At 40.4% G+C, this 15,593-nt stretch overlaps 1 protein-coding gene across 5 annotated transcripts in view; it reads right to left on the bottom strand.

Moving 5' to 3' along the window:
* uex (metal transporter uex) overlaps positions 1-10,244 on the bottom strand; it is a 485,844-nt gene extending 475,600 nt beyond the window's left edge. For all 5 annotated transcript variants that reach the window (XM_067135790.2, XM_067135791.2, XM_067135793.2 and 2 more), the window contains exon 1: positions 9,689-10,244. In XM_067135790.2, coding sequence (XP_066991891.2) covers positions 9,689-10,209 — 521 coding nt within the window. In that variant the 5' untranslated portion in view covers positions 10,210-10,244. The remainder of the gene's footprint in view (positions 1-9,688) is intronic.
* Between the last annotated feature and the right edge of the window lie 5,349 nt (positions 10,245-15,593).

The following is a 15,593-nucleotide window of genomic DNA, read 5'->3' as shown; positions in this document are numbered from 1 at the left end:
CACGTAGCTATGAGCTTGTGTTCGGGAGAGGGGGTCGAACCTTAATGTTGGAAGCCCTAAAGATGGTTTTCCGTGATTTCCTGTTTTACACCAAGCAAATCCTGGGGCTGCAGCCTGTCTTAAGGCCACGATCGATTCCAATCCTAACCCTTTTCTATCCCATTGTCACCGTAAGACCTGCCTCTGTCGGTGCGACGTAAAACAAACAGGAAATAAACTCAGTTTATTTAATTAATCATATCCAGTGTTGCCAACAGTAGGATAGGATTTCCCACTAAACGGCTGCTCTAAAACCACCAGAAACCACTAGACCCCCATTGCCGTCCTCCCCTCCTTATGCGTTGTTGTGTTACGAAAATACTGTATCAACACGAACATTAACTGCAGTATATTCTTTCACTTCTAAAGTCAAAAGTATTCGAAATATATTTCAAGGTGAACTTATCCAATAGTCCGGGATAAATGAAATGGCGTATGTCTTTTAGTGCCGGGAGTGTCCCAGGACATGTTCGGCTCACCAGGTGCAGGTCTTTCGATTTGACTCCCGTAGACAACCTGCGCGTCGTGATGAGGATGAAATGATGATGAAGACGACACATACTCCCAGTCCCCGTGCCAGCGAAATTAACCAATGATGGTTAAAATTCCAGACCTTGCCGGGAATCAAACCCGGGACCCCTGTGACCGAAGGCGTGAGCTCTAACCATTTAACCATGGAGCCGGACAGTCCGGGATTATTGACGTATTTACGTAACACTTCGATAGAAGGCGCAGAGGAAGAAGCAGGAATAGGAACAGATATAACTGTATAACATAAAACGTATAATATACATTATATATTTTCAAGGTCCCTACTTGCCGAAATGATTCGTTTGGTAGCTTATATGGCGGCAATGTTTGTTACTTCTCAGTACTGTCACGTCGATAAAAGCAAATTTATCACTTCGGGTCTCATTTTATGTTTGGCTTTAGTTTTAATAACGTTCTACTCACTGCAAATTCCCTCTAACCCTGCATTTGATCAAGGCATTACTAGGCGCGACAGTGCAAATGTTGCCAGCCCCTGAAATGGATTGGTGTTACTTACATCGCAGTATTTCACCTCTTTACATCAGAAATTAACGATGCCCGTGTTTTGAGACCATTTTATAAAGGACACATTCTTCTAATATATTATTTTCGCCGGCGTCTAAATTACGTGGTTCAAGAAGGGGAATCAACGACTCTATACAGTAAGTGCATTTGACACTTGAAGTGACACTTCGCTATGAAAGAAAGACCCACTGAAGCGTTCCTTGCTTCCTTATTTTTAAGGGCATCCCATACAGTTCAGGTCTTCCCCAGCTCGCCTTGGCATGGCATCACTACTGTCAATGTCAAGAACATAAATTTGAAATATTATCTTACACTTTCTGAAAATTATACTCTCTATCATACTGCATAAAAGTTCAGTTGAAAAACCATCAAAATATCCACTGACATGAGCGTGAAAAACACTAGATTTCCCACCCCCAAGGCGTATTAAAATGCCCACTAAGGAAGCGTAAATAAACCTAGATTTATTGGGAAAACGACGGTGTTGGCAACACTGTTCATACCACTTCTTTCAATTTCAATATAAATTTCTCTGAAGTGCTGTTAACAGTTTGTCATTCTTAGAAATTTCATAAAAATCACTGCGTGACACTGAAGAAAAATTTACAGAAATAAACATCTCAGACCTAATCAAGTCAACAGAACATACAGTAATATTTCTCACAGCTGACAATTTCATACGAGCATGCGGTGGACTCGGACTACTTCAGGTAGCTGTTCGCTATTACGCGTCTTATTCGCCAAGATGGACAACCCGAGAACCACAAACAATAAAATGAAGAACAATTTTTAAAATCTACGAACTCACACCAGATAAAGAAACCAAGGAGTGAAGAAATCTCTTTGAAAGAAAGAAGAAAAGACCTTGGTACTTACCAGAGGTGGAAACACTGGCGTATTTCTCTCGAGATTCAAAATACGGGACAATTGCCGTGCATTTATCACGAATACGGCACTGCCCCGTAAAATCCGGCACGTCTGGCTACCCTGTTACGGAGTCGCACTGGCAAGCTAAAATAAAACTAAGTGAGATGGCTGTTTCAAGTGGAAGTGAGCGTAACTAAGATGAGATTCCAATACTAATTTAAAATCCATAAACTTAAAAAGATGTAATACTGTAATATTAAGTAACGAAGTGCTCTTGGCGGTTACAGCAATGCGCGTCAATATGTTCTGACAGACACGTACAGTATTCAGCACCATTCCTGCAACGATCATCAGCACTCTCACTCATGTCGCTGCGTAGTCACGACCAGATTTCACAGCTTGCTGTCGGAGGAATGCATCGTGAAGACTGGTCTCGTTAATTCTTTCTAAATTTTGCTCACTGATTAGAACCTGTCCGCCTCTGTGGTGTAGTATTTAGTGTGATTAGCTGCCACCCCCGGAGGCCCGGGTTCGATTCCCGGCTCTGCCACGAAATTTGAAAAGTGGTACGAGGGCTGGAACGGGGTCCATTCAACCTCGCGAGGTCAAATGAGTAAAGGTGGGTTCGATTCCCACCTCAGCCACCCTCGAAGTGGTTTTCCGTGGCTTCCCACTTCTCTAGGCAAATGCCGGGATGGTACCTAACTTAAGGCCACGGCCGCGTCCTTCCCTCTTCCTTGTCTATCCCTTCCAATCTTCCTATCCCCTGCAAGACCTCTGTTCAGCATAGCAGGTGAGGCCGGATGGGCGAGGTACTGGTCATCCTGCCCAGTTGTATCCCCCGCTCTAGGAAGCTCTGAAGCTCTAGGACACTGCCCTTGAGGCGGTAGAGGTGGGATCCCTCGCTGAGTCCGAGGGAAAAATCGACCCTGGAGGGTAAACAGATAAATAAGAAGAAGAAGATTAGAACGTTAATAGGATTGTCTATAGACAGTTAAAAGTACGATGGGCTGATAAGCCAATTTACGAGGTATCACTGCTTATAAGAAGAGAAATTATCGGGCGAGCTGGCCGTGCGGTTAGGGGCGCGCGGCCGTGAGCTTGCATCCGGGAGATAGTGGGTTCGAATCCCACAGTCGGCAGCCCTGAAGATGGTTTTCCGTGGTTTCCCATTTTCACACCAGGAAAATGCTGGGGCTGCATCTTAATTAAGGTCACGGCCGCTTCCTTCCCACTCCTAGGCCTTTCCTATCCCATCGTCGCCATATGACCTATCTATGTCGGTGCGACGTAAAGCCACTAGCACAAAAAAAAAAAGAAGAAATTACGTCAAAAAGGAACTGCGTGTGATGGGGCTGGTGATCGGAAGCCGTGGTACAATCCCAAGGTCTATTACGGAATTTTACAAATCCCTTGGGATCCAGCCGCAGATTTGCTGGGATGCCGCACTCTACGCTTTGAAGGGGACGATCGAGACACTGAGCAATCGCCTGTACAACCTCAAGAATTAATAAATAGCATATGTCTCATGTAATTGCACCACTCCCATTAAACTATTGCTTCCAATTTTCTCATCCTTCTTAACAACAGTTTCAGTGTTCAACTTATAATGTATATTACGGTAGAATACTTTGTCCTGGTCGGCAAGTGTGGGAAGTTAAGGTAAATAAATACAGTCATGGGAAAAAGTATATGTACACAATAAACGTTAAGCAATATTGTCGTTTGTAGTTGAAGCATTGTCCATACGCCGCAAGAAATTTCACTACTTTTCTATATTTCAGTATTTCGCGAAACATGACTATGATACGTACCGGAAATAACAATAGTACTTTAGAAATGTTTGTTTTTAACAAGCGTATCATCCAATAATTTCGAAATATAGATGCATAAAAGGTATTCGTACAGGTGGTTTACCTTCACATCAAATTCCTTGATGACATCACTTGCAACGCAGATAAGCAGTAAAGGTCACGTCTTTAACCAAGTCAGTTGTGCTTCAATCGTTCTAAATAACAAGTGATACAGTCAATCAGTAAGATGGGCCGCAAAATTAAAGAAACAACAGAAGAAGAGGGAATAATTATAATCCGGGCTCATAATTCCTGTAAATCTCTCTCAGAAATATCAAAACTTGTGAAGAGACCGAGAACTACAATGCAGGGAATTAGTGACAGGTATCGTGAGAGAAAATATTTCAAAAATGCACGTAGATGTGGACGTTTATGCACACTAGAGGAACGAACTGAAAGACTAAACCTCAGGAAACTTAAGAAAAATCCTAGAATCAGTGCTGCAAAACTGAGGTCTGAACTAGGAAATGATTTAAAACTTAATATCTGTGCTTTCACAATTCAAAAGTTTTTATATACGAATGACTATCATTGTAGAAATCCCAGGCGAAAACCTTTAACTACCCCCAGCAAATAGGAAGAAAAGACTACAATATGCTACAGACTACAAACATGCTTTTCTAGAATTCTGGTATCCAGTTATATTTACGGATGAAACAAAAAAATCACTATTTTTCAAGAACATGGCAAAAAGGTGCGGAGGAAAAGGAACACAGAACTCGAAGAAAAAAATCTGCTTCCTTCAGTGAAGCATGGTGGAGGTTGTCTAATAGTTTGGGGGTGCATGAGCTCAGCTGGAGTAGGTTCCTAGGAATTCACAGATGGAAGGATGGACCGTAAATACTATATTGAAATTCTGAAGAAACATCTAGTATCTAGTGCCGAAACACTGGGACTTCTGGGTAATTATGTAGTCATGCAGGATAATGATCCAAAGTATACGGCCCTTGATACACGACTGTGGATTTCATAAAACACACCCAAATATATGGTAACACCCACCCACCCCAAATCCCCGAATCTGAAACCGATTGAAGATGGGTGGGCTTATCTTAAAGAGAGACTGGGCACAAGAAATATTTCATCAAAGCCAGCTTTGAAAATGGCTCTTTTGGAAGAATGGGGTAAGATTGAGCCGACCTTCACCCCCAAGCTAGTTCATTCATTGCCTAGGCGGCTTGAGGCCATTGTAAAATAAAAAAATTGCCAACAAAATACTAAATGTGCACTAAAATCAGTCGGGAATGAAAGTAAACCCGGACTGTACGAATACTTTTTATGAGTATGAAATCATGACATTTTCATTTATGTATTAATGACAGGGACGTCTATCAATTGTATGTAAAATTGTATCTTTACATAGTGTACAGAAAGCTAACCTATTTATGTTATAAAACGTACATGACAATAAGTGTACTAAATAAAGTATTTTTTTCAGTATTAAGTGTACGAGTACTTTTTACTATGACTGTAGGTCAGATTCTCTCTCTCTCGGCTGAAACACACCAATGCCGTAATAAAAATACGTTAAAAGATGGAAAATCTTGTGAATGAAAATTCCAGATTATACGTATAGTGACCAACTGGTGCACTAAATACAGTTCATCTATACGTTAAGAAGCGACAGATTCCGCCAAGAAAATTCGTTCTCGAACTTATCAGTAAATCTTCTAATACTGGTCTTAGGCATTTGATCCCCCAATCCTGAACATGGTAGATGAGCGTCTTAACAAACTACGCCGACATCGATAAAAAGAGTAGGGCACAGGAAAGAAAGCCAACCCAAATCCTCAGGCCACTCGAGATTGCCATAATTTTTATCATCTGTGAGATCACGTGTTACCCAATTCAATGTAAAGGAGAGAGGGGTTACGTGGAAAATACGGCAACTCAGAACATCTGAAAATGCGGTCCAGTTCAACCAGAAAGACAAATTCGCATATTAAGCAGGCCGCTCAAGAAGTGTGCATCAAAATCAATTCAGGAAGATTTTTGCTCAAGCAACATTCGTGAAGTAATAGAATGCTCAAAAGACTTCTGATTGCTTCGAATCTTACAGATGAGGTATTTTCACTGGTTTTTTTTTTTACAATTTTCTTTGCGTCGCACAGACACACAGGTCTTATGGCGACGATGGGATAGGAAAGGGTTAGGACTGGGAAGGAAGCGACCGTGGCCGTAAGGTGGAGTCTCAGCATTTGCCTGGTGTTAAAATGGGAAACCACGGACAACCATCTTCACGGCTGCTGACAGCTAAATGACTCAAATCGCACAGCCTCTCGCTCGGCGTACCTGCTACTGTATATAAAATTAAAGTGCTAAATGTGAGAAAGATCCGTAATAAGTAGCTTACAATAAACCATTTTAATTATCTACGTGCCCATTTTTGTAATTTGTAAATGCCTATTTCTTAAATTTTAAGCATTTCCGGGCTCTAGTAGGTTGCAATAACAGTTTTAAGTGGTACATGAGTTCACATCATAAACCTCACATTCATGGATGAAGCGCGATAGCGAAAGGACGATATCTATATAGACATGTAATACTGCAAGCTTGCTCTCACATGTACTGGACGGGATTGAAGTCGCGGCGGTCTTCGTGAAACAACTGTTCAGTCACGTCAGGAGATTAAATAGGTTCTTAGCGACCGACACTAATTCTCGTGAAGACTTATCACAAAAATCAATCCGAATTTCAGCTCCTACAGCATACACCAACTCCTTTAGAATTGCTGAACTTACATAAACAAAACGACAAAAATAAGTTAAAAAACAAAACAGACCGCCGTCACATGCTTACTTCGAAATCGTTGAATTTCCCTCTAAAAGCGCGGTTGCGTTAACTTCTTTCGTAATGTGTTTTAATGATGAATCAGGTGATTCTAAATAAACTGGTCTATGAGGTGAACCCAAAATTTTACGATAGCTCATGGTGGGATGAACTTACAGTCGCCTAAATACCGGCTATCATATTGTTTGGTCCTCTCGAGATGACCTTAACATGCTGTCTCCTTGAGAACGTTCCTACACCGTACAATTTATGAAATCTCCTCTCAGTTATACATGTCTCTCAACCACTTAAGATAACTAATACATAGTTCTGAAAAAGATTAACTATAAACGCAACACACAGCATTCCCTGGAATCCAAAGTGACATGCCCCAGTTTATGAGTTACATTACTTCTTAATAGAGCTACTGCGGCATTTTATCTAAAGTACGAACGGGCCTATTATTTCCAACGAGAAAAATGTCTCAATATACTTTATCAATACAAGGAATCGAAAAACAAATTTCGGATAGATATCACTGAATGACGGTATCAAACCTGTCATATCCGTGTCTGCACTTTTTGCCGTAGGAGATTTTCGAAAGCCTCATCTCCTGCAGTCGATGCAAGAGAGAAAAGTCATCGTACCAGAGACTTCAGTACTACTTTGTATGGCAGTCCGGGATTAATTACAGCCGAAGAATATTGCGTATATTGTAGATAGCTGATTCTATGCACCACAGTAAAAGAAGATCTATACTTGTGGCAAATTTTCGTAAGTGGAAGGCAGAAACGGCATTCTGAAATAAAATATGGGATGAATAGTCCCTATCCAACTGAAGTTATATACTCTCAAACTAGCAGAGACTACAATTTCCAGCTACACTGTTAGACAGAACAACATCGTGTCATTTTGGTCCATTATCATCCATAAATTATTTAAAGATCAGAAATCTAAGTAAGTCTGCTGGATTATGGAAGTAATGATGCAGACAATCTATCCTCACCACAATCCGCACTGTTCTCACATCAGTGGTTCAGATGACAAAAACATTTTTACATTAGGGGCCTATATTTTTAAAAATCAAACTACAGAATGTACTTCAAAATTTGATTGTCTAAATCAGACAATTGTATTTGATAGCAACTTCTTTAAATTAAAAAGTTAAATGATAAATTATGCATGCAACTAAATTATAGCCTGAACATTTCTTTTTCTAAATTGCATTCTGTAAAGATAGTTATTACATGTAATGTACACTGTACTTTACACAAATACAGTTATAATACAATAATTGCCACACCACTCAGGTACACAAATATAACTGGTACCAGGCCTATTTTGCATGCCCTCCTATAAAATAACATTCAAAATTGATCTGATACTGATAAGTTCTCACTATACTTCATCAAGAATTTAGAAAAAGGCCAAACCAATTCAGATTGGAGGGTAGACTATTCTAGAATACTGCATCAGCAAATACCATTAGCAGAATATGATAACCTGAAGATTTTATTATATTTTAAATTGGATACTTAATGCAAAAATATTCAAGATAAATTGCAAAATTTATTTCATCATCAACTAGGTCACCTAGAAATTAGAAGATATGCCTAATTAACAGTCAAATATAACTGAACTGCTGTTTTTGAGGTCTGCTTCAAAGGCAAATCTTATATTAAATACAACTATTCCCCCAATTTATAGGACTTCACTTTCAGACTAAGTTCAGTCACAAATTATGAAAATTCAAACCGACAGCTTGGATTTGTAAGCATGCTGAAATGAATGAACTGCATCAATGACAACACTGGGAAATCATGCAGTGAGTCAGAAAATATGAGAAACTGTATAGTACGCGAACCTTTTCTTGATACCTGAGCTCCCTAGTGCTGAATCGGAACTTGGAATCAAGAAAAGGGTCGCGTACTATACATGCATATTAATGTTCTGAAAGGAAGTCAGAAATTAAGTTTACACTAATTGGGGTTGATTAGTCACAATCCATATAAGCAGTGAAATCTGACCTGATCATATAATAATTCATATAGCCTACTGTAACTTAAATGTTAGGCCCTTTGAAATGACTATCATCATCATCATCATTATGAAATTATAGCCTGAACATTTCTCCTTTTTTTAATTGCCTTCTGTAAAGATAGTCATTACATCTAATGTACACTGTACTTTACCCAAATACAGTTATAATGCAATAATTGCCACACCACTCAGGTACACAAATATAGCTGGTAGGTACCAGGCCTAGTTTGCATGCCCTCCTATAAAATAATCTACAACACTGCTTTGAAGGAATCATCAAATAAGTTACACCTGAATGAGTTATAAATGAGAATGAGAATGAGAAATAAAACAGCAATCAAATCCCACACTAAGCCTACTTCACCAGATTGTGAAATAACTAGATGAAAAAATGAAAAGCTCTATTGCACTATGTAACTTCTAAACCCACAGAATAAAACTTATAGGAGTATTTTTAGGAGTAGGACTATTCTTTAAAACAACATTACATTCTTGGTATAAAATGGGTAGACATAAGTTGGTGTAATATACATATCACCACAACATAAAGAAATGCACAGGAAAAAATAATATGATGCTGTTCTTGAGGTCTGTTTCAAAGGCAAATCTTATATTAAATACAACTATTCCCCCAATTTGTAGGACTTCACTTTCAGACTAAGTTCAGTCATAAATTATGAAAATTCAACCCAACAGCTTGGACTTGTAAGCATGCTGAAATGAATGAACTGCATCAATGACAACACTGAAGGAATATTTCTCAGGAAAGATTAATAACATTTACGGTCAGTATGTAATGATGGTCCATTTTACCCAAACGTGATACCTACTATAATAAATGGTCCAGCATTTCAGCACCAAAAACATGGAATGTTCTGATATCAATTTTGTAATTAACTGGCAAAAATCCACGCATAGCATTACAGGATTGACACACTCAACACAACATGCACACACCTAATTAAACTGAAACAAATACAAATCACGCCTTTTAACGTTTAGATATATAGATATCCTACTGACATGTTTGACATTACTCTTAAATTAACAAGAAGTTAACTTACCGTGATACTGAATTACTCTCGTTCGCCACATTCCAATCTCTTGGAAAGTGTTCGTAACTGCAATTAGTTCTGTCAGTAGGCAACACCAGATGTTCACCTTGGTGAATCCACTTAATGACTTCACTACCAAATACACCAGTAAATAAACCTAAGGCACTATCACTTTCACGATTCCTTAATGTCGTTCTCAAACAAAGAAATAGTTTATCACTTAGAACTGACTTCTCAGGAAGAGTTACGGTCATGAAGGCGATAGTACTGTTTGTCCAAACTTCAGTAAATACTAAATCAAACAAATCACTACTAGTTTCATTCATACACTCTCCTTTCTTAGAAGATAAGCTGGAGGTAGGCCTCATCTGTAATCCACTATGCAAGTTACTACCCCTAATTTCTACGAACAGTTTTCTAAAATATTCGTTGTTAGCATTTGTAATACACGTTACATTAACCAGCGATACAGTTCTTATGACTGGCTGTTCTTCTGGCAATTGCCTGGCGCTGCATAAACACTTTATCATAAAATATAAAAACACAGCTTGAAAAAGACCTTTCCCCACCGCCATGATATTATCAACTGCATCATGCATGTGACAGTATATCGACCTCAGAGCTCCCAGCGGTGTGAAGCGGAGATAGTAATAAAAACAATAAAAAGAACACTAGCGAGTTGCGCATCTCATGCCGTAATCGTCAAGGAGCGGGAAATTTCGTAACATGAATGTGTTGGGAAGGAGAGGATAATTGGGTCGATTAATATATCCTGGAGGATATGCAACGCAATATTCATCCTTAATCTCTTTTCACATACACTAGCTGACAACCCACTTTGATTAGCACGGTAGAGTACAATAGGCTATTAAATGCCGCATCAAAAATACTGTGAGTACCTAGTACCGGTACCTGATTCTATTCTTGAATAGTTATTATTCTTTTGTCGGCCCCGCGGTGTAGGGGTAGCGTGCCTGCCTCTACCCGGAGGCCCCGGGTTCGATTCCCGGCCAGGTCAGGGACTTTTCCCTGCATCTGAAGGCTGGTTCGAGGTCAACTCAGTCTACGTGATTACAATTGAGGAGCTATCTGACGGTGAGATAGCGGCCCCGATCTAGAAAGCCACGACTAACGGCCGAGAGGATCCGTCGTGCTGACCACACGACACTTCGTAATCTGTAGGCCTTCGGACTGAGCAGCGGTCGCTTGGTAGGCCATGGCCCTTCGGGGCTGTTGTGTCATGGGCCCCCTAGGGTATTATTATGTTAAATATTTCTGATACTTCCATTTAGGGGATAGGCCATAGTCCAATGTTCATAACATGAGTGAGGGACAGGTAAAGAAAATTGAGAATTGTAAAGGTGTGGCCGTAATCTATACGAAAGCCACTTCCGCAGCATACACAAGGATTTAGCACGAATATCGCAGAAAATGGTTTCGAGGATGGTCGATTGTGGTTGTGATTATGATGGTGGTTGTGGTGGTGATGGTATTCGAACCACCTGCCTTACGATTCTAATTATATTGTCTGCTTGGTCATCCCATTTTTGTTTGCATGAAGGAACTTTACCAAATGAATGGAGAGTTGCTATAGTGGCCCCTGTATATAAAGAAAAGGCTGATAGGCATAAAGCTGAAAATTACAGGCCAGTCACTTTGACATGCATTGTATGTAAGCTTTGGGAAAGCATTGTTTCTGATTATATTAGACATGTTTGCAAAATTAATAATTGGTTTGACAGAAGGCAGTTTGGGTTTAGGAAAGTTTATTCCATTGAAGCCCAACTTGTAGGATTCCAGCAAGATATAGCAGATATCCTGGATTCAGGAGGTCAGTTGGACTGTATTGCGTTTGACTTATCTAAGGCATTTGATAGGGTAGATCATGGGAAACTACTGGCAAAAATGAGTGCAATTGGACTTGACAAAAGAGTGACTGAATGGGTGGCTCTGTTTCTAGAAAATAGAACTCAGAGAATTGGAGTAGGTGAAGCTATATCTGTCCCTGTAAAAATTAAGAGGGGAATTCCTCAAGGCAGTATTATTGGACCTTTATGTTTTCTTATATATATCAATGATATGAGTAAAGAAGTGGAATCAGAGATAAGGCTTTTCGCAGATGATGTTATTCTGTACAGAGTAATAAATAAGTTACAAGATTGTGAGCAACTGCAAAATGACCTCGATAATGTTGGGGGATGGACAGTAGGCAATGGTATGATGATAAATGGGGATAAAAGTCAGGTTGTGAGTTTCACAAATAGGAAAAGTCCTCTCAGTTTTAATTACTGCGTTGATGGGGTGAAAGTTCCCTTTGGGGATCATTGTAAATGCCTAGGTACAAATATAAGGAAAGATCTTCATTGGGGTAATCACATAAATATGATTGTAAATAAAGGGTACAGATCTCTGCACATGGTTATGAGAGTATTTAGGGGTTGTAGTAAGGATGTAAAGGAGAGGGCATACAAGTCTCTGGTGAGACCTCAACTTGAGTATGGTTCCAGTGTATGGGACCCTTACCAGGATTACTTGATTCAGGAAATGGAAAAAAATCCAAAGAAAAGCAGCTCGATTCGTTCTGGGCGATTTCCGACAAAAGAGTAGCGTTACAAAAATGTTGCAAAATTTGGGCTGGGAAGACTTGGTAGAAAGGAGACGAGCTGCTCGACTAAGTGGTATGTTCCGAGCTGTCAGTTGAGAGATGGCGTGGGAGGACATCAGTAGACGAATAAGTTTGGATGGTGTATTTAAAATTAGGAAAGATCACAATACGAAGATAAAGTTGGAATTCAAGAGGACAAATTGGGGCAAATATTCGTTTATAGGAAGGGGAGTTAGGGATTGGAATAACTTACCAAGGGAGATGTTCAATAAATTTCCAGATAGGGAATCTGCCACCTGGACGACTGCCCTAAATGCAGATAAGTAGTGATTGAAAAATTGAAATTGATCATTCCACCCTTAAACACATTGACATATCCTAATCGATGTGTAGCCGGCCTCGTGGTGTAGGGGTAGCGTGCTTGCCTCTGACCTGCTTCTGAGGGCTGGTTCCAGGTCCACTCAGCCCACGTGATTACAATTGAGGAGCTATCTGACGATCTAGAAAGCCAAGAATAACGGCCGAGAGGTTTCGTCGTGCTGACCACATGGTACCTCGTAATCTGTAGGCCTTCGGACTGAGCAGCGGTCGCTTGGTTGGCCATGGCCCTTCGGGGCTGTTGCGCCATGAGGGGGGAGATCGATGTGTAATTTATGTACGTTGTGAAATGGGTTCATAGAGAAATGGGATTAGCATGGAATATTAGTAAGGTACGGTACCTTCTAATTGAACGAAATACATAATTACCACTGTCTATTAGCAAAAGAAGAGAAAGGTGTGCAACAACTATCGAGGTATTTCATTGATAAGTGTGCCAGACAGGGTGTTCCACGGCATATTTTAGGAGAGTGAGATAAATGGTGCCGGCCCCGAGGACTCAGTAGCGGCGATTGGGAATCAGAAGTGGGGGGGGGGGGGGGCAAAAATATACAGACAACAGAAAGTAGCCGGGTTGAGGGATATAGCGGGCGGAGGTTATACACATCAGAACTGAACAAAAAAGATACAAAATGGTAAGTTTTTTATGGTCTTTGAGAGAATTTCGACAGAGAGGTAAAGGTTGACAGTTTACTAACTTAAGTGCGGTAATAATAGTTTTTTTGAGATTTTGACTCAATACTATACAATGAAACTGTCACCAAAGAAACAATATTACACACGTATTACAATTAAGTAGAAGTACGGCGTGATTATAAAATTGTAAAATCATTTAGTATTTGACTAGACTCTAAGAAACTGATGACAATATTGGTTATGTCTCAAAACTCACGAGTTTCAAAACTCACGGGCTAAAATTAGTTACAAATAGTATCAAAACTCACGAATACAAACTGGTTGCTAAGTAAACATTCTAATGAGTCTCAAAATTCACGACTCCGGACAGCAGGTGCTTGCGATGACCGCAGGAGGGATGAGGTGCGCGGTGACTCACGCTTCGCCTACGACAGGCAGGGTATACTGTGGAAGTTATTCTGCCATCCCGACCCACAGGGGAAGAATAATGGCTGGTGAATTAAAGAGACCGATGTGTATTATTATTATTATTATTATTATTATTATTATTATTATTATTATTATTAAAATATTTTGCTGTTGTCTTAAAGCTGATATTTTTTTTTACCTTTCACCGGGAGGTCTGATGCAGGTCTTTAGAGTTGACGCCATACAGGCGACCTGCACGTCTGTGAGGATGAGGCCCTACCTAAAATAAAGTCTAATGCTGAAGGCGGCACGAACCCCCAGTCCCCGAGCCATATGAATTAACTAATGAAAGTTAAAATTTCTGACCCGACCAGAAACCGAACCCGGAACCCCCTTGACCCCGTGAACGAAAGGCCAGCTTGGTAACCATTTATGCATGCAGCCGGACGACACAAAATTAAAGTAGGTATACAGTATTGCCCGCTGCAAAAAGAAACGACCAGTTGATAGTACTGCGACTTAGTTCCATTATGCGGCCAGAAGGCGACAATTACTTGAAAAAGGAATTTCATTTAGATATATTTAAGATCAAGACAGTTAATTCACTCATTTAGTTTCAATACTTGGAGATTCACTTGAAAAAAAAAAGCGTATTTCTGTTTTTCGTAAGAGTCTATCTATTCGCTTATTTCAATAGATCATCTACCTGACACACTTAAACCGAAAAATATTATTCATGACGCATCCGATTATTCTGCGCGGAATAACCGAATGATATTTGAAACTCATTCGATTATTCAAATTGATTATTCATTCGATTATTTAAATAATCGGATGGAAGTTATTCGATTATTAAGAGTATTCCATTATCCCATCCATTCAAAGAAGAACTCGCCTTGCTCGTGAGTTTTGAGACTGGCCCATGTAGAGAAACCTGTTTTTACTAATCCTCTTCCTGGAATTCGTGAGTTTTGGGACTCGTGAGTTTTGAGACTCGTGAGTTTTGAGACGACACGGACAATATTAAAGACACTGCCAGACTGACGAATGCGCGCGGCAAGCAAGTGAATCAAACCTCAGTGTCCACGACCTTGGCAAAAAATATGCCCCTGTTACCCTCCCTCATACCATTTGCGAAGTCTCCACTACTTGCTGTGGCGCCATACAAATCGGTTAGCCGTGACGAACGACATTTTGTGCGTATCTTCGATAATTTTGTTAATAATTAAAAATTTGCACAAATTGTTTTTTAATAATTCCTATAATTCATAGTTTCAGCCGGCTAAAATGAAAAAAAAATGTAATGCTTTCTCTACAAAGTGGGGGGGGGACTGCCTCCCTTGCCCCCCTTAGTCGCCGCTACTGCCCGTGGTGTAGGGGTAACGTGCCTGCCTCTTACCTGGTAGTCCGGGTTCGATTTCCGGCCAGGTCAGAGATTTTTACCTGGATCTGAGGGCTGGTTCGAGGTCCACTCAGCCTACGTGATTAGAATTGAGGAGCTATGTGACGGTGAGACAGCGGCACCGTTCTAGAAAACCAGGAATAACGGCCGAGAGGATTCGTCGTGCTGACCACACGACACCTCGTAATCTCCCAGGCCTTCGGGCTGAGCAGCGGTCGCTTGGTAGGCCAAGGCCCTTCAAGGGCTGTAGTACCATTGGGGGGTGGGGGGAGTGTTGGGGAGATAAATGGTGGAGAATAACGGCCGAGACGATTCGTCGTGGTTTCAAATCACAGATATTCAGTATGCGTCCTGTAACCAAACAATGTTAGCCGTACTGAGGCGATTGTGGGATCAGAGGTATGCTTTCACAGGCAATTAAAGGCATTATTATCGACAGCCATGCCGCATTGAGAATCGATGGTGGAATAAGTTTAGTTCAAAGT

Source organism: Anabrus simplex, chromosome 1, assembly GCF_040414725.1.
Source record: "Anabrus simplex isolate iqAnaSimp1 chromosome 1, ASM4041472v1, whole genome shotgun sequence".
Taxonomy (NCBI): domain Eukaryota; kingdom Metazoa; phylum Arthropoda; class Insecta; order Orthoptera; family Tettigoniidae; genus Anabrus; species Anabrus simplex.
Note: the sequence above shows the minus strand (reverse complement) of the source record. Positions and strands in the feature narration are given on the sequence as shown.